We start from the raw sequence: 24885 nt of genomic DNA, 5'->3' as shown, positions 1-24885 counted from the left end.
AGAATTATCCTAATTATATTCTAATTAAATTGGTCGCTTGTGTTAAATGCCACGTGATAAGAACTCTATTATGAATAGAGACGACGAGTGGTGCATATTATCAACGTCACATTTAATCGATATTTTGTTTCCTACAGATTGAACAGTAGAGCTTGGTGGTTCAGTTCACATTTACCGTTACAGAATAGTGTTGTGCTTTCGAAGCAGCTACTTGTCATTACCAATGATGGATAACTTACGTGTATAATGTAATCGTGAATAGTTTTTTCACATTTTAAACGCATAGCATCAGCGTTCATTGAATTTACATTCTCGGTGAGTTTCTTTCGTTTGGTTTGCATGAACTTTTAAAAATTCTGTAAAAACGAGATCTTTAACTGTAATTGATTTTTTTAAGTTACCTAGGTATATTTAGTGAAAGGATGTAGGTACATCTTATTCAGCATTTTTACGATATTTTCAAACATGCGTTTGATTTTTCATCAACTCGAAGCTTTATTAGTGCTGTTCAAACACCTACACTATTTTTATTAGTATTTTAAACGTCACAGTTTACGATATCTGAACAAATTTTAAAGTTAATTCAACTCTGCGTGAGGTGAGTCGACGCGCACAATGCGCCTGTGTATCTCCTGAATAATACACGCGTTGACAAATATCTGCTGTTCATTAGTAAACACTTCAACATCCCCAGAAGTTGTCTAAATGTAAATCATATTAAGTATATTATGTTAACGTCACACACGTGAAAAAACCCATCCATTGTTTTGAGAATAACCAACTTGAAACTCACTCGTGCATATGAGCTTGAATAGGTATATGTACGCAATTCATCACATACGACTCTCTGGTCAGATTATTCCTTATAATACCTACTTCATGGCATTATATAAGAAAACAACTCGAGACAAAAGCATCCTATACTTGACGCGTTGAAAATTTCGCAAGCCAAGAAAAGCGCTCCTGATGCTCGTCCTCGATTTCACCCTTTGCCATTTCAGTCGGACGTAAGGCGTGACCTAATTCCGGTAAACATCATTTTTTGCGATGGAAAACTCGAGCGTAAAATCAATACGTAAGCGTTATAGGACGCTATGTGGAGTTTTTCCTCAAACATTATCAAGGTCTCGGCCAGTACAGACGATACGCCCTACGTTCGTTCTTATATAGCTCGGAAAATTATATATTTTATATTCGAGATTTGTGCCCGTGTGTGCGTGTGTTTGCTCATCTGTCGTAAGTACGCTGTATATTTTCTCTTTTAAAGTCGTCTTTTAGATGATGAGAGGCTGCAGAGCGAGTTAAATCGAGCATAGGGTAATTTTCGTTTATGAGAGCGAAATGCTCGTATATTTCGACTCTTTGGATGAATTGGCGCGTTAAAATGGTTATTATTTTTTCGTTGCGAATAAACTTTTGTCTACAGTGAAATAACCTCCTATAGCGTCTGTTTATTTTAGTATCAAATTTGATTTTAAACTCGTCGCTTTCGCGTACCATATAATCGCATTAACAATTTACGACGATATTTCAACGTCGGATTTATGATTTTTTTTCCTTGTTTCAGTAAAATTCGTTGCGTGAAATTTTCCACACCGAAGCAATGCTATCCTGCCATTTTTCAAATCTCGTCGTCGTGTAATACCTTTTTTGAAATATCTAGATGTTGTTTTCGAATTACCTTCGCTCGTATTCGTCCTCAACGAACGTGTCTTTCTTGTTCCCATCTCCGTTGATGAAGACGTCGAATAATGGTAAATGAACTGCAAGAGAAGTTCTTCTGCCCTCGTTTGATTGACTACATAGTCGTAGTCGGTAGTTATTCGCCTTTATCGAAACATTCGTCGGCTCCACCGACATCGGAGTCGCGAAATAAACACAATGCGCCGAAAGAAGAAAGCGCCCCGCTTAATCGGAGCTCATCGGTGGCTACTTCGAAACCAAGACAGAACCGATCCAGCCGAAGTAGCCGTAAAACATCGCTGTATTCTGTTGGAAGAGCTTTAACATGTTCTTCGTTTGGAGCATCCAATAGCAGTATTTCGCACATACAAGTAAGTTAAGATTGTATTCCGACGAAAATCTCACCTATCTGAGCTGTAAAATGATGAAAAATTTCTCTCCAGAGTCCAGATTTACTTCGAAGGTTTCCTGAAGAAGACCATAAGGACTTTGCTCTGCCCAAAGATGTGGTTTGCTTTTGTCAACCAGAAGGATGTATCACGACTTCTGGTCGACTTTCTGAGTACAATAAAGTATCATCGTTTGTGTTCACTATTAGCGATAAGGATACAGGTAATTTATCTAATCGAATATTCTATTTGAATTCCCCACTAATTTGACCCAATTAGGGGGATCCTTCGTAAGATGGCGCATTTGACTCTTTTTAAAATTTTAACCGTTGACAAAAAATAAAAGCTCCAAACTGCTCATAATTTTGAGTATGTGTAAGAGATAGTTGAGGCCACCTTCCATTAAAATTCCACGCAATTTGGTGCATTCGGGTCAAACCAACGAACGTTTAAAAAACTAAGTGCGCCATCTTACGCGAAGGACTCCCCTACACCTCGATTACCAAAGTATCGATCGACCTACTATAATTATACCAATTCGAATACATTATTCATACATTTCATACGATGATGCAACTTTTTTTTTACGCAGTGAGAACAAGATATGGCGTCTGCGTCAATTTTTATAGACCCGTTAAGCAAAAGTTGAGACATTTCAGATCTAGAAACATGGAAAGCGTTGATTATTCGTCTAGTTCAGAATCATCATCAGATAAAGAATCTAAACCACAAGGCACCTAGTACGTATTTTTGCTTTTCAGAAAATAAAAACGTTGGTTGTTATTTTGTTTCAACGATGAGATCTTGTAAGCAGTACATATTCAAGATGAGTGGCTGTATTTACGGCGCTCGGTTATGCCACTTTATTAACATCAAACGTCTTGTCCTTCATCTACTTGAACTTGTCTTCTGCTCGTTCTCGCTCTAGAACGGAGCAGGGTGGGAGGGTGAATGCGAGTGTTTACTTCATCGAGCTGTTAGCACTTACCGCTTGCAATGTTGTTTAAACAATGTTCCATTTTTTTTTTCAAGTTGGACATTTTTTTAGGTGAACGATGAAGAATGCATAATATGAATTTTTTCAAAAATTAAATACTGATAGTGAGCAATTATTAAACATCCCTCCGCAGAGAGGAAGTGGCATAGTTTTTCAAACATAGTTTTTGATGATGTGAATAAATCAAGATTTTAAAAGTGAATTAAGAATCGAGAATTTTTTTGAAAAATTAAAAAAAAGTGCATTAGTTGAAAAACTTAATTTTCCTGAAATATTAAAATTTTAATGAACAAAAAACGCCGTTTCAGGTGGATTTTCTTCAATTTTTTTTTTCAAGTCGTGAGAAGGAGGGTTTGAAAATGAGGTTTTTTTTGAAAAATTTTGTTCTTTCCCAATCAGCCTGGAAAAATACTAAAATTCAGTTTTCTCCTCCTTGCCATGTCTAAGTCCCGCCTTTTTAAGAATCGCAAAAAGTCTCGTATTTTACAAAATTGTCAAATAGTCTCGTTTCTTGCTAAAAATTGTAGCTATTTCGTAAAAAAATTCAAAAAAGTCAGATTTTTCACAAATTGCCCAGAACTTTCAAAAGTCTCATATTTTTGTCAAAAAATGCCAAAAGTCTCGCTTTTTCAACAAAAGTTGCTAAAATGGCATTATGTGCAAAAAGTGCAGCTTTAAAATTGAAACAATTTTTGTCTTAAAATTACTCAAAAGCCTCGATTTTTGCCAAAAATTACCAAAGAGGCTTTCTTTTAACCAAAAATTTGCAAAAAAAAAAGTCACGTTTTTTCGATAAAAATTGTGAATAAATTGCCAAAAAATGTTAGCCTTGCTTTTTAACAAAAAATTTTTTTAAAAATTGTCAAAGATTTGTAGTTTCTTTTTTGCAAAAAGGTTCTAAAACGTATCAAGTTTTTTACAAAAAATTGTCCCACAGACTCGCTTATTTTCCAAAAAAAAAACAGCTCATTTTTTACGTAACGTTAAACTCTGTTTTTAAGTGATTTTTTTTCACATTAAAATGCTTTGCTCACTTTTTGTCACTTTTTTGGCGACCTTTTTCATTTTTTTCATTTTTTTTGGTTTTGGTTACTGAAGTTATTTATTATGGAAAAAATTGAGTACGAGCCATGGCAATTGAAAAAATTTCATTTGAAGTTCTGAGAAAAACTTACGCTGAAACTTTATGAATTGAAATAAAGAAATTGATTTTCTGAAAATTGAAATTATAAAAAATATAATTTTTACTTCCACTAGTTTTTTTTTGAAAATAAGTAGGCGATGATATTATTTTTATTGAAACAGAAAATTTTAGAGATCGGGTGACAAAAATTCAATAAGTTTTTTTGTTTTGATTTTCCGAATAACCTTATGAAAAACACTACTCGTTCAGCATTTCTGAAGCACACTGTACCTTTGAATAAATATTTACTCATAATTAATGAATATTTCACCAACACCAATTCACCCTCTTCCTCTTTCCTTCCGCCATAATACTTACATTCAACACGTTGAAAAAAAAATCGATTTTAACTAAATCGTGAATTTGTTTCACTCTATTTACTTATAGCGAATACGGCACCAGCGAATTCCACGAACATTACCCTCAAGATAAACAAGGGCAGCAAACACCCCGAGGTTCGTGGACTGGTCAAACGCCTCCTCCGATCAGCAGCAGGTCTCGAAACGTAAGTAGAAAAAAGTTTTTTCTTGTTAATGGATATCCCTCTTCGATCGCCCATTTCCACCGCCATTAAATAATTCGTTTAAAGCTTTAATATAATATAGTACCGGAGAACTTTGAAAACACGTTTAAGTTACTTTAAAAATGAATAATGGAACGACATTGTGTGGAAAGGAGGTGGTCTCGGGGACACGTAACGACGTTTTCTAAAACCCCTGATTACGACATAATGTGTACTTGCGGTTATACCCCGCGTTCTCGTCTTTTAATCTATTCTCGGTAATGATTTAATTGCTTTTATTGATTTTTATTTTACAGAAAACACGATATAACACTTTAACGTCGCTGTGCCTGATATCGCATCATCCTTTTTTTATGGCTTTTAGAGAATGTTTATTTTATTTGAAAAGTTTAATAGATGTTTGTAACGAGTCTGTCACCAAAGGTCCGGGACGTCATAGGAGAAGGTACCTATATACTTAGATTGTACTTAATGCGATATTTTATATCGTTTTTATACGCCTCGATTAATTTCATTTTTATTTTCAATTTATAAAAGGGCGAGCATTTGGGATGTAATAATACAGAAATCCAACTCAGAAACTCCTCTAATTCGGCATTACATTAAAGAAATAGAAAAATGGATCCTACGCCTGTTAAGTGCCCCCGTTCCTGTACCTGGAAAAACCAGAGTTGAGGTAAAATATAGACGCAGTTATGAAATACCTACATAAATTGAAACTGTCGCAGAAAAATTTCGATTAATGTTCGCACGTGTTTTCTATACAGGTGGAGTTATTTGCTCCCGAGGAGAACAGACCGCCTTTATTGTTCGCTTTACCAGATCATACGCGTTTTACTTTATTAGATTTTCCAATTCATTTACCTTTGGAGTTGTTGGGTGTAGAGAGCTGTATACAAGTGTTGTGTTTGATATTATTAGAATATAAGGTATGGTAAATGACGCATAAACGTATTGAATTTGAAATAATACTCGTAGGACGAGAAAAGTTAATGAAGTTGATTTTTTCCCCTTCTGTTGCGTGTAGGTGGTGTTCCAGTCTCGCGATTATAATGCGTTATCAATGTCTGTGATGGCTTTCATTGCGTTAATATATCCTTTAGATTATATGTTCCCAGTCATACCCTTGTTACCAATTAGTATGGATCTTTCAGAATGTGTAAGTATCTGTGTAATATTTGGGTAGAAGGGGGAGGGGGGACTTGAGAAACAGGGAGAGGGAGAAGCATTCTCGAAAATAAAATACGTTGGTTGATAGTAATTTTCATTATATTTTTGGAAATCGAGTAGAAATTCCTGAAAAAAGCAATAGGTAGATGAATGTGGTCCTTATTTACACTTATGAACTTTTTTTTGTTCGCCCCCCCCCCATTTCCCCTTGGGCGGTTTATTTTTTTTTGAAAAAAAAATCCTGAAAATTTTAGTCTCTCAACAGGAAATTGAATCGTGTCAGGAGCCTCCTCCTCAAGCTTAAAATTTATTTTAAAATGTAATTAAAATTTTTCAGTGTATTTTTTGAAGTTTTCTTTTATTGTTATTTAATTTTCTTTTTTTCTATCCAACTTTTGATAAATTTATGCTGAGGAAAGAGGGGGACATTTTCATAAAATGAAGACTATTTAGAAGAATTCTGACACAAAAATTAAAAACCTTCAATAAAAAATTTTTTTCTTTTCATTTTTTTGTTTTTGTTTTTTTCTCAACTCGGCTGGCTCTTGACACCAGCTCTAGAAACTTTGGTATGATTTTCCAAGATTTCAAGACTTTACTTAGTTCTTTTATTTATAAATAACCAAGTTGCTACCTAAGATAGTTCTGTTTACTTTTTTCAAAATTTTGGCTATCAAAGTTGGGTATTTTCTTTTTAAATTTCCAAAATCCATTTTTTTCAAATCTTGGCCCTAACTCGCGAAAAAAATCTCACTTTTTGGTAAAAACGTCTAAAAATTGTGGTTTTTTGTAAAAAAAATCTCAAAAAATCCCATTTACCTCCCCTCCCCCCCCACCATTAAAAAATCCCAAAATTCTCGCTTTTTTGGCAGAAATTGTCAATAGATAAAAGTATTGTTTTTTGGAGAGAAATTACAAAAAAATATCATTTTTCTAATGTCAAAAAGTTATTGCTTTTTGCAAAAAATTGACAAAACATCTCGCTTAAATTGAGCGACCCCAGAGTTGACTTTTTTCTCCATAATTTTCCAAAACGTCTCCCTTTTTACCAAAATGTTGCAAAGTAGCCTTGCTTTTTTGACAGAAATTGCGAAAAAATATCATCTGGCCAAGAATTGTCAAGAAGTCTTGTTTCTTGCTAAGATTGTCAACGTCTTTCTTTTTACCAAAAATTCTCACTTTTTTGTTATAATCTCGCTTTATTCTCATAAATTACCCAACAGTCTCGTTTTTCGTCAAAAATTTCCAAAAGATAACACTTTTCATCAATAATTCCCAAAAAGTTCTGTTTTTTACAAAAATTGTCAAAGTCTTGCATTTTGCAAATTTACTGTCAAAAATTCCCGCTTTTTAGAAAAATTGTGAAAAATTGTCAAGTTGAAATCTTGTTATCTGCCAAAAGTGGTAAAAAGTTGTCTTTGGCTAAATTGCCAAAAATTGCTAAAAATCTCACTTTTTTCAAAAAATTTGTCCTAATGTGTCACTTTTTCACCAGATTTTGCTGAAAAGGCGATTTATTTTGATGAAATTGTCAAAAGTTTCGCTTTTTGTCCAAAATTGCGATACTTATTCTCACATCATTGTCCCAAATTGCCAAAAAAATTTTGATTTTTTTTTAATCAAAAAGTTTCAAAATCTTTTTTTTGCACTTGTCAAGAAGTGGGTACTGTTTTTTGCTAAAATTGTTGAAGTTTTTATCGAGTTCCATTTTTAGATTTTAATTAAAAACAAAAGGTTTTAGTTTTAAAACTAAACAATTTTTATTACTTTATTTTTGTAATTTGGGAGGCTCTTGGCAACAGGTTTAAAAACTTGGGTGAAAATCAAAACATGGAGATGAGAATCATTTTTTAAATAAAATCCAACAACTTTATGAGCAACTTGGGAAAGTAAAAATTCAAAACTTCAAAATACTACCTATCTTTGCCTACCTACCTATGATTTTCCTTGTTTTATAAATTAATAATTTTCATATTTCGACGATTTTTCCTCAGATTTTATGAATGCTTCTTCCAGAATGTTCAAGTTATTAATAGGGAGGGAGAGGGAGGTATTAAAATTACTGTATCATAACTTATGTCTCCCTAATTCTGATTCAATTTCTGTTTTAGCTGTTAGACAATCCTACTCCTTATGTGGTTGGTGTTCCTGTAAATTTCTTTCTATTGAAGAAACATTTCACGTGAGTATTGATTTTTGGCTAGCACAATCAAAGGTAGGTACCTAATAGCAAACGATTGAAAATAATTACACTTAATTACAGGTTACCGGATGACATATGGTTAATAGATTTAGACTCGAATAAAATCATATCTCCTGACAAAGCACGAACCATTCCTCCATTACCACAGCCAGATGGAACAATTTTGAAAAATCATCTTAGACAGGTATATCATCAGCTCTGTTTTTTCGACGATATGCTCTTAAAATTCCCAACGTGTTCTATTCCATTTTTTAAAAATAATTTCAGGCAATCAGTAGTCTGTCATCGTCGATGCCTATTTTCTCACAATCATCAAGTTCTGCACATCGTGAATCAGATGCATTAACTGAAAGCAGCGGAAGTGGAGGACCTGCTTCTAGTATGAATGAAATTTTAGAACGAGCTAGTCGAGAAAGCTGTGAATCCATAACTAAATGGATAGCCGAACAGCAGCAAGCTGGATTAAGGTACCTATACCTACTCGTATTTTACTCACGAGCAAAATTTAAAAAAAATATTTATACATATTTCAATTCATTTGTTTGTGATTTTTTTTTTCATCAGCAATGAAATGCAAGAGCTTCAAAGACGAGAATCGCAATCGAATCAGTCCAATATACCAAACCTGTTCGTTTATGGGAACGATGTAGATTCCGTTGATATCGCTGTTCGAGTAGCAATGGTCAGATTTTTCAACAGCAACAACATGTTGGCAAATTTAGTGGAGCATACTAGAACCATACGCTTATTTCCTCGGCCTGTAGTGGCTTTACAAATTAAATCATTCTTGCAATCTCGTATGAAAACGACTCCTTTCATTGAAGAATTCTGCAAAACTCAGGTAAATAAACCTCAATTGACTGGAAAAAAATGTCCACTATTGGTCTTGGATCCTTCATTTAATTTTGATCTGATTCTTCTTCAGGCTGTCGAATATTTTGCCGAATGGTCTCTGACGCCGACTAATGTTGTATTTCAACGTATTCAAACTGGCGTTCACGATCCAGCTTTAATCGGAGATAAACCCAAGTGGTTCGCGCAAAATCTAGAACCTGTGACGTTTTCTGTTTGGAGTAAATCTGGCTCTTTGGAGAATATCTTGAAACATGTCAATAATGAACACGAAGAGGTTACTGGTGAGTTTAGATGCTGATTTCAAATTTAAAAATAGGCTATATAGAAAATTAGGGTGGAATTAATCGATGATGTTTCGAAATTTAGATGAAAGTGGAGCAGATTCTGATATCGAAGATGACAACGTATCACCTGCTTCGTCAGTAAATGATAAAAGATCTGCGAGCTCTCCTGAGCCGGATGCTGAATATTTAGGTTTGTACACTTGATCCATTTTTTCTTCAAACCTGCTGATTCATCCAATTTTTATAATTTTGACTATTTGTACCATAGGAACTGAAGAGGCTTCAGAATCAGTTTATGATCCTCCGTTAGAGCTTAAAATTCCATCGGCGATGGAATTATCAGATAGTCCACTGCCATCACCAGCATCTTCACCATCGACGGAAAGTGATCTAAATTCGCCGGAATTCCAGCCTTCCTCCATAGTAAGTATATTTGACCACTTGAATTTACGACCTCTAGATATTGTATAGAGCACCCCACCACCGTTGACGTTTGTGAAAAGCACCGACTTGCGAACCCTTTGCACCCATCTTTGTTGATCGGATGCTTCTAGTAGGTATAAATATTTTCAAGACCCCCATATACTGTCCACAATCCCTCTCGAAAAATTTCCAAAACCACTTTGAAAACCTCTGTCCCCCTTTTTTTGTACTATATTTAAAAATTACTTTCAGTGCCCGCTATCGGTCGCTCCTCCCTTACCCGCCTGCCCGAAAAAACGTACCAGTTTTGATAGCAGTAGGAACGATAGTATTTGTTCGACCGCCTCGTTAAGTCGTCAGTCTAGTCGAGGAAGTGGACAAGATATGGTAGTCGGCTTAAGTAGAGAATTAAGCTACCAAAATTCCCAAGAAAGGGAATCCGCTTTGTCTCCGTGTAGGAAAAATAGCCAAGATGGATTTTTAGCGCAAATGGATAAAGTAAGACCGATCCGTGTAGTTTCCTAAACATCCACATTATTGCTTTAGAGGTAATTATCATAACCTGTCGATTATTGAATTTGCGTAGATTACCATTCATGCTAAACGAGCCGCTGGTGAGGCTTCGAAATCGGTACAGGAAGTTAGTAGGAGCGCTTTAGAAGCTAGTAAAACCGCAGCTGGAGTTAGTAAAAGTACATTCGAAGATTTAACCTATGTTGGAAAGAATACTTTGGGAGATTTGACTAAAAGTGCTAAGCAGGTCGCGTCCAAGACTGGTTTTTTGAAGGTGAGTTGTTGTACTGGAAGGTATTTTCGTGTTCGACGGTATCGTCCTGATGTACGTATACCTACTTTTCTTCAAAAGTGCGCGATGAACTTACAATTATAGACAATAATTTACCTATATTCTTCGGTGATAGGAATCTCCTGCTAAACAGGATAAAGTTTCAACAAACTGGTTCCGCAAATTTACCTCTTATTCGGTGAGATCTCTTGAAAATATTGGTGTTGGGAACTGAAAATTTTCATGTGTGTGATTTTGATGTCTTTGTGTGCGTTTTGTGGGAGTTTTATTTTCGTGTCGACACATGTTATGTACTTTACTTACTCATATAGGGTGATTCGAAAGGTAGGTATCTAGTTCCTTCTAGAAAAAAGGCAATCAAGTAAATTTTTTGGTACCTAGTACTTGGTTTTTATTTTTGAAGATGTAAATTAAATATTTTCGGTGGCATTCTAAACGAAAAGCACTTTGAATAATGTCCCTAAATTTTTTAATAATGTACGCCAATTATGCGAATATGTAATATAAGTTGCCTAAACACATCATGAAAGGAATTAGATCTTTGTTTTGAATCATTTTGCTCTTGTAAATGACAAAGTACATTGTTTACATTATGATATTGCGTTGATCTCATTGCATCGTGTTTTTCCTCTCTAGGCAAGTCTGTTGTCCGAATTATCATCGGGAAACAAACAGACGCCTCAAAGTTCACAAAACGTAACTTCGTCTTCCGTTATTCAATCCGATATCAATCGTTTATCCGGTAAAGAATTCTTGTCCAATATTAGTCAAGATATCAACGGCATCGCAGCCCAAACTTCCAATATGTTCACCGACTTCTTCGGTAAGACAGAATTGATGATTTTTTCAAGATAAACCACTGCTTCAAAATATTTTCAAACTAAACCAAGCTATCAAATGTGTTATTCAATCGCAGGAAGTAAAAATTCCAAAAGCAATGAAAACACTTCTCCTACAAGAAGTAAATCCAGAGGATCAATTTCCAAAAGTCCGATTAAAGGCCAAAAAGTTCTAGCTGAGAAGTCTCCTTTAATTAGACACTCTAGTCCAAAAAGACCCGACGATGTGCCCAAACAACAAGGATCAGATAAGGCTTTGAATAGTGCTGAGAATCAGGGCTTCTTAAGAGATGTGAGTATTTTTCTTAAATTTGAGTAAAATGATTTGAATTTCGACATTGTGATTAATTCTGATTTTATTACTTAGCTGGCTCATCAAATATTGGAAGGTGAAAGTGTTGGCTGGTTGAAAATTAACCGTTGTAAAAAGCTTTTGGAAGATGAGGGTAACAGATGTTTACTGCTGAATAAACTCAATCGAACTCTGGACTGCAAAATAAATCCTTCAGATCACGTAGAAGATGTGGTAGGTGTTTTAATCACATTGTAGGTTTCATTTTACGATCCTGAAATAATTTTTAGACTGCACTACAATGTTGTAAATTCTTGCAGTATGTGAGTCGTACGACGTGGAAATCAATGCTGAAGCTTTTACAAGCCTGTATTCATGGATTAGAAGTGAGCTTTACAAATTCCAACTCTGGAGGATTGGCTTCTGTGTTTTACCTGCTTGAAATCGCTCATACGCATTATTGGAGTAAGGAAGGATGCGATTCATCTACGTCAGGATTCGATTCGCAGGTTTGTGTAGCCTCTCGTCCCACTTTTCTTGAATGATTTGCCTGGATGATGAATGGCTTTGATGAATATATTTACAGATGTCGAGTCCTTTTGGAAGCCATGAAAATCTGAGAACGCCTACTTCTCCCAGTGATACTTCTCAGTTTCCAGACTCGAGGAAGTCTTCGGAAGCCAGTACATTTGGTGAATTATGAACACTATCGCCTACAGGGTGTCTAATCAGTCCTGAAAATCGTTTTTTAAAAAAATGAAAATTTCCTACTTTCGACAACATGAAGCCGAATTAGGCTCGAAAGTCTAGAATTTTTCGTTAAAAAATCGTTGAAAATACATTTTCCTCACTTTCCAATAATTCATTATTCAAAAGAAGGACAAAAAAAAAACTCAGCCCGTTACAATTTGAGGAAAAGTAATATTCGTATTGTGAGGTCCCAAATCTTGAGATATAAGTAGCATTTTTCAGAAGAAAGGAAAAAATTTTAAAAATAGTTTTGAAATTTGGAAGGTCAGAGTGCATTTTTAAGAGGAAAAAATTTTTTGAAATAGGTACTCCTAAATCTTGAATAGGACGTTTTTGAGTGAAAGGGATGTAAAAAGTGCATTTTTCAGGGGAAAATTTGAAAAATTCGAAGAACACTTCCAACCCTTTACAGTAGATTTTTTGAAAGGAGGAATTGGAGGAATATAAAATCTCATCTTACAAGGGAACCTCTTGAAGTGTCACACTCCGATTTGAACGGAACCGCGATTTTTGGAAAGAGCACAGTCTAAAACCCCCGAAACCAAATTTTCAGCTGCCCAAGTTCATTTTTCAATTTTTGGCGAATTTTTGAAAATTCAAAATTGACTGTTTTTTGGCGATTTATGCTTTTTTTTTAAAAAGTACGTACTTGATCAATAAAAATGGTCAGAATAAGTACTAATATTGATTACCCAAATCCAAATTTCGCCATTTCCAGCCATTCTGGAGCCTCCAGCGCGATTTTTCAATTTCTCCAGAATTTTTAATTTGCTCCAGAAGACGTGAATATGCAGTTGGGCAGCTGAAAATCGAGTTGTGTGTCATACTCGACCTGTTTAACGAATTGATCCACATTTGAGCCGATTCTGGAGAGGACACCTCAAGAGTAGTTTTTTGACCAGCTTTTTTTCAAAATAAAAAAATCCCAAAAAAAAGTACTCTTGAGGTGTCACTCCCAAAATCGTCTCAAATGTAGATAAACTCGTTAAACAGGTCGAGTGTAATACACAACTCGATTTTTAGCTGCCCAACTGCATATTCACGCCTTCTGGAGCAAATTCAAAATTCTGGAGAAATTGAAAAATCGCGCTGGAGGCTCCAGAATAGCTGGAAATTGTAAAATTTGGATTTGGGTAATTAATTAGTTTTGGAACTTATTTTGACCATTTTTATTGATCAAGTACGTACTTTTTTTAAAAAAAGCATAAATCGCCAAAAACAGTCACTTTAGAATTTTCAAAAATTCGCCAAAAATCGAAAAATGAACTTGGGCAGCTGAAAATTTGGTTTTGGAGGTTTCAGACTATGCTCTTTCCAAAAATCGCGGTCCCGTTCAAATCGGTGTGCTGAAATTCAAGAGGGTGTTGAAAGTAAATCTTTGGATGGAAAGGGGGAAAATTTGAAGAATGCCTTCAAGTAACTGCTCAAAAATGGTGGAGGGATCCAAAAAACACTCCCGAATTTTGAAAGTGTATTTTCGAGGGGTGAGAGGGGACATTTCTAAAATACACTAAAATTGTTAGTGTATTTTTGGAAAGAAGTGGGGGGGGGGGTGTTGAGAGAGTATTTTTAAAGTGGAGGGAAAAAATGAAAAATAATCTCAAATCTTGTTAATGGTGCATTTTGTGGGGAAGTTGAGATTGCATTTTTTTAAGGGGAAGGGGGAAAATTTCAGAATTTGAAAAATACTCTCAAATCTTGAAAAATTACTTCTTGGAGGGAAGGGGGAATGAAATCTGAACAAAGTTGGGCAAAGGTGTCGGGTAGCTGTTGAGAATTTTTTTTTCGAATGGAAGGAGGGAAAATTGAAAAATGCTCCCAAATCTTCAGAGTGCATTTATTGATGGAGATGAGGTGGTAAAATCTGATGTGCTTTGAACTGAAGGTCTTTTAGAAATTTTGAGAAGGTCGTACAAAGCCCTACAAGAGTCCTGCATTATGACTATAGAAGATTTTATTGGACACCCTATGAAAGAATAAGAAAAGTTTTGATCGTTTCTTTTTTCTAACGTGATATTTCTTCACAGGTGAATGTTCTTCCACCATCAAACTAACCACGAGTTCGGTTACTGGCGATGAAGAGAGCACAACGCCAATCAGTGACGTCAGCACTTCCGCTAGTGACGTTCTGAAAGATTTATTCAACCAAAAGAAACAAGCATTCATATCAAAACTATCATCCATCGATGCAGAAGTTCGTATTTTCTCTTTCCTTTACAATTTGACCTCGACGATAGAATATTTCATATTTGTGATTTAAATTTTCAGGGTTTAGCTGAAGGCTTATTACGCATGTCACCAGAATCAGGAAACGTTTCTGAGACTGGAAGCATGGTAACCAATCCTACTTATACGTTACAAAGGATGCATAAAAATAACGCCTCGTTCAGGAGTACAGTTTCCGATAGCGAAATTGAACAAAATTCGGTAATTAAAAATTTTAATTGATGTACTTTCACGATGTACGGATATTTCTTGTTCTTTAATACTTGACGTATTTTTAATACTGCAGCTTTCGAGGTACTCGAGAAATCGTATACCGAGTGCGTGGTCGAGCAAATCTTCCCTAAGTGCCGGATTTCGGTATCATGCCGGAGCCATTCATAACACTTTAGGTTTCAATAGTCCGGAAAGTAATCGAACTTATTTATTCGAAGGTTAATATTTTTTTGTTGAACCTGCACGTGTTCTTGAATTATCACGATTTTGAGAAATTTTTTTTCTCTGCAGGTTTCCTGGGTAAAGAAAGATCATCATTGTGGGATAAAATGCAATTCTGGGAAGATGCTTTTATAGACGCTGTTAGTCACGAAAGAGATATCGTTGGAATGGATCAAGGACCCGGGGAAATGATGGACAGGTGGGGGTCAATCGTCTATATTCATTTAGACCTATGTATATTTTCAACCACGAGCCCTTCAATTCATCTCCATATTTGATTTTTTTCACTCGATAGGTATAAACATTTAAGCGAAAACGAACAAAGAAGACTGGCTCATGACGAAGACCGTCTGCTATCAACAATGCTGTACAATTTGACTGCATTCATGTTAATGATGAACGTGAAAAAGAACTTGATCAATTCCAAAGTGCGAAGTATGCTGGGTAAATGCCGAATCGCCATTTGCTACGCCGAAGAAATAACTTCGCTGTTGTATCGTCTGAATAATCTAGTCGGTGTCCATTTTTTTAAAAGCTGATATTCACTTAATTTCGAACTTGACTTATTTTACCTACTTTTTGAATTTTCATTTTAGCACGGAAACGATGTAGACTTGAAATGTGTAGCTTCACGTCTGGGTCACGGGCAAAGTTTCGCCGTTCATGTTGGTACCGATGCATCTGGCCTGTTGCTTTTTGTCGAAGTTCGAGATGACGGTCTGGTCATGAGATCGATAAACGGTGTAATATCGGAAAGATGGTGGTACGAACGTGTCATCAACATGACGTACAGTCCGAAGAATAAAGTTCTCTGTTTATGGAAAAAAGTCGGTGGCCAGACTAGTTTACATAAGTACTTTACCAAAAAGGTAAGCTAGCTTTTGCTCACATGTCTAAAGCTTTCGTCGAAAAATTATTTTAACTTGTAAAAAAAATTGAAATGAAATTGTGCTCGTATATATACGACTCGTTCACACGAGTAAATATTTGTAGAGCTTGGCGATTTGACGCAACAAAATCACAAATCGATCATAGAGAGTATTGCTTACTTAGCTTGGTAGCTTTTTTTTTCTCAAATAAAATCGTAGGTATATGCAGCTCTTTTACACTCGGTTCTCGCGATCCAGTGGTTCTCATTTCGTATTTTGAGGACCGATTCACGATTCACTTACCGGTTAATTTCTTCACATATAGAGCAAACAATTATATTATTGCATCAAATCGGCAATGGAACGAGCCGTAGCCCAAGGCCAGCATCTAGGACAGACTGTCGAATTAGGTGGCGAATTTCCAGTCAAAGATATTAATACTGGCGAAGGAGGCTTACTTCAAGTTTGCATGGAAGGAGTTGGTTTATTATTTTCTGGTAGTAAGGTGCGTATCTACGTTTGCGTTTCTTTTATTTTCCTTTCATTTTATTTTGTATTTTCTTTCTCTTCTTTTTTTCTTGATTTTTTGATTTCATTTTTTTTCGTCGTCGAGTTTCACATGACTCTGAGTGTAGGTGATTACAATAATATCGCAGAGCATAATTTGTTTTCGTGAATCGTTATACGGCTAGAAAATTTATAGGTGTCGAAGTATGGAAATTTATAAAAAATGTTTAAATTAAATTCCAAAATTTTTTCAAACAGAAATTATTCTTGTTAGTTGATTGAACGTTAGGTACCTATCTGAAAAGGTGAAAAATAGTAGACTGTTTTTTGAGTAAATAGGTTTTTATTTATGCCAGTAACATTTTGAGTGAATCAGTTGAAGTAATTCCAGCGATGTTAAAGTTATATCTACAGAATATTCAGAAAATTGACGATTTTGTCGATTCAGTGGTTCTCAACTGTTTTGGATGGTTAGATAATTTTTTTAATTTTCAAAGAAAAATTATTTTATTGAAATTCCTACATTTTTGATGTTAGAAGCCTGAACACAACATTTTGTGCCCCTTTCTCCACCACTTGGCTCTTTTTTTTAAAAAAATCAGAAGAATTTTTAATTTGATGAGACTTTGCAAAACGATATTGCTAAATTATCTAAAAAAAAATCTAACAATTAGAAAAACAATTTTTTTTTAGCTGCATGATTTTTTTGGGCTTTTTTCAATAAAATTCATTGCTCTTATTGAAAATGAGCCTAAAAATGCTACAAAATCGTTTGAAAACGAAAATGCAGACAGTCCCATCAGATTTTTTGCCTCTTTGAAATGATGCATTACCATTCACTTCAAAATAAGTATCTTCATTTATTCAAAAGTTATTGGCATCAATAAAAGCTTTTAAAATCTAAATGCATGTGGTATAATGGTATATATTATCTATTTCTTAAAAAAAGGTAGCCATATCTAATATGACGAATTAATGGATACATTCATATCATAGATTAAATCGACTTTTTTTTTTTACTTTTTAATATTTCGCTTTGGCTGCATTATCTAGCTTTTGTTTTTTGAAAAAAAAATAATAAATACATCATGTGAAACAAATAACTTAAACGTATACAAAGGTGTAAAAGTTCTCATATTCGAGCCTATCAGGGAAATAGGGAGAGAGAAAAATTAATTATATTATTTGAAAAAGAAAAAGCCGTAGACAATAATTTAGGCTCTGAATCTCAATAAGATACACAATTTGCGAAAATTTCACGTACTATTTTATAGTAGTCCTATTTTATGTACTGGTAATATAATTTTCGCCGATTCAAGGACCTCTCAAAACTTTCGATTTAGGCTTTTTTAAAACTTGTCGACCGTTTGTAGTAGCTGTGATGTTTATCGAATAAATAAATACCTATTTTATTAAAATAATCATCACTCTAATGTAAAAATATAAAGTAATTAAAATAATTTATAATTTTAAATTACCTACCGATGTTTTTCCCCCTATACCTATTTGTTAGAAAACTATGCACTGCGCTTTAATTTTACTCAATTCGAAGTTTATTTCGATTTATATACAGCAATTTTTGCGCGAATTTTTTTCTCTTTATTACGCATGCTGTTTCTAAATTTTTTCCTTTTTTTTTCATTTTCCATTTTTCATTATTACGTCTTTTTTTATGTTGTTAGTGTAATGAACTCACTTTGTATACTTTTGTTTTTTTGTGGGTTTTTTTGTTTTAGTATTTTGACTTATATAAATTCACTATTTATTGAGCGATTTTTTTTCAACCCGTAAAGTCTTTTTTTTGCCTGTTTTTTACCTTTTATTTTTTCCTTTCTTATGCGATCCGGATGTTTTGTAATTTCGTCTTTCGTCCAGAAACGATGTGATAATAATTCGTCTTATTTATTTTATACATTAGGATACTATGAAAGTTATTTAGCATGTTATAAAAAAAGTTACCTATATCGATTTGAAAATTGTACGTATTTACGTGTAGCCAATAGCCATAGAGAGATTTTATAATATTATACTGTAGCGTATATTGCGATGGAAATGTGGTAGGCATATTAGGTATTCAAGTAAGGCTTCGAAAATTAAAAAACCCCTCTCTTCTCAACATAATTTTGACATCTCAATTCAATATGCATAGGAAGAGTGATATTCCAAAACTCGCTTTGTCCATTTTCACAACTTTTCAGGAAAGAGGAAAAACAGTTTCCCTTTAAACGGGTAAATTGGCTTTTTAGGCGAGTTTTGCACTTTATTTGGGTGATTTTATGATGTAGGAGTGTTGGTATACACTTCATCCACTAAATACTGCTGAAAAAAATTTCAATACAAATGGACAAAGCGCATTTTGAAATAATATTTTTTTTTTTAATTTTTAGTGAATTGGCTATTGAGATGAGTTTAATACCTTATTTTGGTAGGTTGATGATGTAGGAATGTGAGTTAATACTTCATCTACCAGGTACCGCTGAAAACCCAACTTTGATAAAAATGGACAAAGCGAGTTTTGGAATATCACTCTTCATAGGTATTTTGCCTTAATACCTACGTTGAGAGGTAACAGTGAAGGGGGGCCGAGATGGCAGTTTGCTTCCTTCAGCCTTACGCTGAAAATTTTAAGAAAATACACACAAACAAATAAAATAGGTGCATATTTTCGGGCTTCTTTGGGAAATTTTTCACTTAGGAAAGATTTGTTTTCCCGTACCTACCAATACCTACTTATTTCTTGGATCAAAAATTTCAACTTTTCCCTTCCTTCATCAGCGTAAATTGTTTTTTTTTCAGAATTGTTTCGTGTAGGTAGGTACTTGACAATTTTTTTTTAAGAATCAAGGATAGAAAAATATGCTTACATTAAAAATGATGTTTTACTTCTTGATTATGAATTTTCAAAAGCTTTTGCCCTTTTTCCTTCGCTTTGCTCAGGTCAATCTGCGTTTCTTTCAACATTGAAATTTTTGAGTGATTGCCTACTATTCAAATTTGAAAAATGCTTAGTTTGGCAAAATCAAATCAACCTCTCAGGCTCTCACATCAAGTACAATGTTTCATAATGTTTAATAGTCAAAATCTGTTACCCTCGGTTTGCCTTTGCTCAGGTTATTTGCCAATTACTAGAATCGATGATGCTGCTCAACTTTCAAAAATAAGTAAAATGACCAAAGATGGGTGGCATAAAAGCGCCGTGAAAAAAGAGGAGAAAGCGAATCAAAATTTCTAGTCAATAATATGAAAATTTTCAAAATAGGCTTTTTGGTGATTGAATTAGCGAAGTAAATTTACTGTAATTTACAAAGTAACAGGTCATTTACCAAGTAATTACGGTCATTTACCCGGTAATTACGATCATTCACCCGGTAATTACGATCATTCACCAAGTTATTACCGTAATTTCCCAAGTAATTATTACGGTAAATTACCAAGTAATTACGGTAAATTACCAAGTAATTACGGTAATTTACCAAGTAATTACGGTAATTTACCAAGTAATTACGGTAATTTACCAACTAATTACGGTAATTTACCAAATAATTACGGTGATTTACCAAGTAATTACGGTAATTTATCAAATGATAACAGTGCAGTAATTTTCAAAGTTTTTACGTTAATTTACCAACTAATTGCGGTATTTTAAAGAAGTGACAGCGGTAATTTATAAAGTTATTTCAATAATTTACAATTTTACAAAGTTATTACGGTAATTTCCCAGGTAATTACAGTAATTTACCAAATAAATACGGTAATTTACCAAGTAATTACAGTAATTTACCAAGCGATTACAGTAATTTTCCAAGTAATTACGGTAAATTACCAAGTAATTACGGTAATTTACTAAGTAATTACAGTAATTTACCAAGTAATTACAGTAATTTACCAAGTAATTACAGTAATTTACCAAGTAATTACAGTAATTTCCAAGGTAATTACGGTAATTTACCAAGTAAATATGGTAATTTACCAAGTAAATACGGTAATTTACCAAGTAAATACGGTAATTTACCAAGTAATTACAGTAATTTACCAAGTGATGGTGGTAATTTTCAAAGTTACTACGGTAATTTCCGAAGTTACTACAGTAATTTATCAAGTAATTTATGGTAATTTACCAAGTAATTAGCTACAATTATTTACCAAGTGATCAGGGTAATTACCAGGTTATTACAGTAGGTAATTTCTGAAGTACCTAATTCTTTTTCTTAAGACCACTTCTTGAATTAGTTCCCCAATTGAATTACTATCTTGGTGATTACAAATTGATTTTAGGTACTTCGCACTTTTTTTATCACAAAATAATTCAGTTATAGGTACCTACAGGTACTTCTTGAACTTGACTGACGTCTTTAAAGTTGATTTTTTTCATCTTTGGCAATTTTCGAAAGTTTAGATAGCAGTAGGTGGTACCTACCTATCCTGATGTAACAGTTTTTAAACATTTTTATAAACAATTGCGTAAACCTGGCATTTCTTAAATAGATATTAAGCAGCGTTTTTCAATAAATTTTCGATTTTGGAAAGAAAACGCAAATCAGCTTTGCAAGAAATTCGATGTTCCTTTTGATGTTGAATTTTTAAGAAATTTCTTATCATTTTTTAAAAATAATTTATGAAAGGGAATAAAGTGGAGAACTTCCGAAACGTAATAATCTAGTAATTATAAACACCAAAAAAAATTTCATTTACCTTTAAAATCCTCAAATTATGAACAACACTTTTTCAAGGTCGTTATTATACGCCCTACTTTTCACTTTAAGTTATCACTGGAGTAAATTGATCTCGAAGACTGAAGTTTGGTTTGTAGACTGATGCAGGGAGTAGATTGGGAGGGGTTGCCCATGATACACTTTTTGGGTCATGCGGAATGTCCTGTTGAATAATTCGCTCAAGCTTCTTCAATTTTGAAATCAGGTTAAAATTGAAAGAATCTTTTTTGTGCCTCAAAGTTCTACAATAGGATATCATCAACTAGGTATAAAATATGTGCAACTTGAATGATCCAACACTCTTCAATTTCTGGGGTCTGCAAACTTCCTATTTAACACTTGGAAAGCTTGAGTTGGCGCATTCTCAAATGAAATAATTATTCTAAACTTGTAATGGCACACTCGCGGTACATAGCTATTTAAACAGTTCCATCATGCTGAAAAAAATTGTATTTGATTCATTTTAATTTTCCTCCTTTAATTCTTTAGTCTGGCAATCGCATTTTCGCTCATGTGTAGTAAGGGTTACAGCATCATCAAGGGAATTCGAACCCAAAGTTGTGGCAGAATACTCAGTACGACGATTGATGATTTTAAAAGCTACGTGAGCGTTTTATTATCGCTTGATAATCTCAGAAAACTTGGGAAAACACGTGTTCGTTGCCACTGAAGATTTTTGCATCATTTTCGCGAGTGTTGCAGGCAGATGAGAATGATGAGTTAATTCATTACTACAATATACAATATTTATGATGATAGGTGTAGGTAATAAATACCTACCTACGTAACATCAGCATACTCTTGGTATTTGGATTGAAAAATATGTGCTACCATTTTGTACTATTCGTATACATAGGTATAATGATCATTGTACATACATTTTTTAAATAATGCTAAATAACTTTCTTACCTCAGAATAAATAAGTAGGTACCTATTTCATTATATTCAGAAGTTCGATGACAAATTACAAAACATTATCGATTGCAATCTCTTTCTTTTACTCTGTTTTATAATTTTTTTTTCAATTTTTTTTTTCAATATTCTATCTTTATTTTTATCTTTACGCTCCTTTGCGAGATTTATTTCTTACTATTCAGTGTACGTAGTTGCGAAAAAAAAAATTAATATCTAAACAAAAGTTTAAGAAACTTTTGAGATGGTCCTTGGTACATATGAAAAAAAAAAATACTATTTTATTTGTAATAATATTATACGTAAAAATACATCATCGAATATGTTTTTAATCATTTCGTTATGTTGTTCTTTAACGATTTCTTATTTGGCGGTGGAATGTGTTCACATTGCTGCAATCCAGGATTTTGAGGTATCACATTTTTTTCCTAATAATAAAACAGAGCATTATAACTTTTTTGTTCGCTTTACACTCGTTGACTGTAAAGCATTATTTTGTGTTGATTTGTTATTATTTGCACCATTGTGTAGTGACCTGTGTACATGTCCAGTGTTAACTTTAGCAGTATAGTTTTTTTTTCAAATTTTTTAAAAGCATTGAATAGCTGGTTCTATTAAATCGCATACTCGTTTGTCATTTTTTTTCTCAATTTTTTTTCCGAAGACCGATTTTTTTTTTTGTTAAATGTTTATATTCGTATGAGAATAATGTACTGTATTTACGCTCGTGTTTGCTTTATCACTATTCATTACCTGACTTCTTAATTGTAATTAATAATGTTTAGTGTTTAGTTTACCCTTGCCTGGCCATCTCATTAGTATCTTAAGCTTCAGTATGTTGCGCTTTAATTTCTTTGAAATGAACCAAAAAAAAAGAGTCCCGAAAAAAAAGTACATGTTAAATTTTCACGTCTTAATTAAAAGGTTCTCTTATTAGATTATATTTTTGTATTTAATGTACTCGAATACCTATGTATGATAAGTTTGTATTATATATGCTGAAGCATTTAGCATACTATAGTAGTGGCATGGCTTGGCTCGAATGCTTAAATTTTCACTGATTCTGCCTTATTTACGTAATATTGTAGGTAGTTGAACGCACTAGACAGATTTAGAATACCGTAAAATTATTGTTGTGGAAGTTTTTTCTGCGTGGTCGTACATTTTTTTTAGTGAAATGTTATTTCAGAGATGAAAGATGAGTTGCAGAAATATAATGAATGGTTTTTGCAATGTGTAGGATAGGTTTTTTAAAATTCAATACCTACCGAAGCCCAAAAATGGTATTGTATTAACCCCCATTGTTTTTTTCTATTTTTTTTTTTTTTTGAGAAAAATTTGAATGTTTGTCTAGTGCGATTGTTTCTGGCTGAAAAAGCAGTAGGTATCGAGTTGGAGTTGCTTTTTGGATTTTTTACTAGCGTTTTTTGGCGGAATGATTTTTTTTGGGTCGTTTTTGCATAGTTTTATTTGACTTCCTTCCTACCTATTTATCTATCTAATCGAGTTATGGAATTTTTTCCGATTTTTTTTGTTTTCATTCTAAATGCTGAAATTTTTCTTATAAAGTAACTTTTAAAAAACTTGAGAGAATTTTTTAAACAAAATTTTTCCAAGGTGATGGATTTTATTTAATGAAAAAAAAAAGAATTTTTGACTTTGCATGGCTTATACCCTGCTTTGAGTGAATTTTCCGGTTTAATATTTCGGATAAAATGGTTAACGACTTGGTTTTAATAGCTATAATATCTAAAATACCATAAATAAAAAAAAATATTACCGCGAGTTGAAGACTTTGTCTATAAAAATTAGGTCATTTTGGGGTCTTAAATGTAATGTCATTTTGTTAATGCTCTTTTTTTATGTTTTGTTTTTAGTTCTTCGTGAAATTAAAAAGCATCAGGAAGTGTTTCACGGTGAAAGGACGATACTTCGTTTTAGAAGAATACAGTAAGTGGTGCCTTATAAAGCCTCTGAATCGTTAAAATACGGTAATAACGATATCAATGAAATTTCTAATTAATTTTTTTTTTCGTTTCCAGACCCAAAAACAAGGATGATTGTGCAGCGAAAATACGAATCTTCTTTGGTCTGTTTACCTTAAACATTATCGTGTTTATTGCGAGAAAATGTTCGAGTAATTAATTTTAATTTTTTTCCTCAGGCTGGTCAAATATGTTACTCGGTCCTGTGCGTGTTTTCGTATACAGCAGCCATTCATCACCATAAAAGAAAAAGTCAAAGCACGTCGGAAAATCCATTAGACTTCAAGCCACCGCCAAAAAGTTCAGTCATGTCTTAGATATAATATTTTAATGTTCACATATAGTCGTACTGGTACTATACCCATATTACCTATGTTTCATTTCATTCTGATTTTCTGTGTATTTTGTAACTCTATTAGCTTCAACTTTTATCAATTGTGAATATTGTTTAGCGTTTTTCGTTGTACGTACTTACATATTATTTTTATTTCAATTCATTGATCGTTTTGTATTTTACGTTTTAAATCTCCCTCGTTTATTCTTATTTAAAAATTTGAATACACATTTGAAAAAAAAAATTTTCTTTTGTTGCGTTAATGGACTGAAAATGATGAAAATTCAACCAGTTGAAGATAGAAATTTTTAAATTGCGCAAAATGCTCATGATGCGTGAAAATTGTCATTGATACTTGACATCGCAAATCTCCATTCTTCAGATAGATTTACAATCTACAGGTGGGTTGGGTATGTACGCTTTAGAGCACATTTTGAAAAAATTTACGAAGTCATGCCTGATTGCCTGTTATCAGATAATTCCATGTATTACTGCGAATGCATAAGTA

General features: G+C 33.6%; 1 protein-coding gene across 6 annotated transcripts; it reads left to right on the top strand.

The window, feature by feature from the left end:
• Positions 1–146: 146 nt before the first annotated feature.
• Positions 147–24602, top strand: Rab3-GEF (Rab3 GDP-GTP exchange factor). 6 transcript variants are annotated; one of them, XM_065363065.1, is made up of 34 exons: positions 147–315; positions 1568–2054; positions 2127–2295; positions 2665–2812; positions 4640–4757; positions 5072–5220; positions 5313–5451; positions 5543–5704; positions 5803–5934; positions 8057–8127; positions 8209–8332; positions 8416–8615; positions 8713–8989; positions 9074–9284; positions 9370–9477; positions 9556–9710; positions 9963–10208; positions 10297–10497; positions 11152–11338; positions 11432–11646; positions 11722–11880; positions 11967–12155; positions 12233–12338; positions 14424–14590; positions 14665–14823; positions 14909–15053; positions 15127–15256; positions 15353–15569; positions 15654–15926; positions 16252–16431; positions 22462–22470; positions 23936–24008; positions 24101–24147; positions 24223–24602. In XM_065363065.1, the coding sequence occupies exons 2-34, from the start codon at positions 1752–1754 to the stop codon at positions 24358–24360; spliced, it is 5307 nt and encodes a 1768-aa protein (XP_065219137.1). In that variant the 5' UTR covers positions 147–315; positions 1568–1751; the 3' UTR covers positions 24361–24602. The 6 variants fall into 6 exon arrangements, with proteins under 6 accessions (XP_065219137.1, XP_065219141.1, XP_065219139.1 ...); XM_065363066.1 differs by lacking the exon at positions 147–315 and adding an exon at positions 1117–1236; XM_065363069.1 differs by lacking the exon at positions 9963–10208.
• Positions 24603–24885: the final 283 nt, after the last annotated feature.

Source organism: Planococcus citri, chromosome 4 (genome assembly GCF_950023065.1).
Source record: "Planococcus citri chromosome 4, ihPlaCitr1.1, whole genome shotgun sequence".
In the NCBI taxonomy this organism is placed as follows: Eukaryota; Metazoa; Arthropoda; class Insecta; order Hemiptera; family Pseudococcidae; genus Planococcus; species Planococcus citri.
Note: the sequence above shows the minus strand (reverse complement) of the source record. Positions and strands in the feature narration are given on the sequence as shown.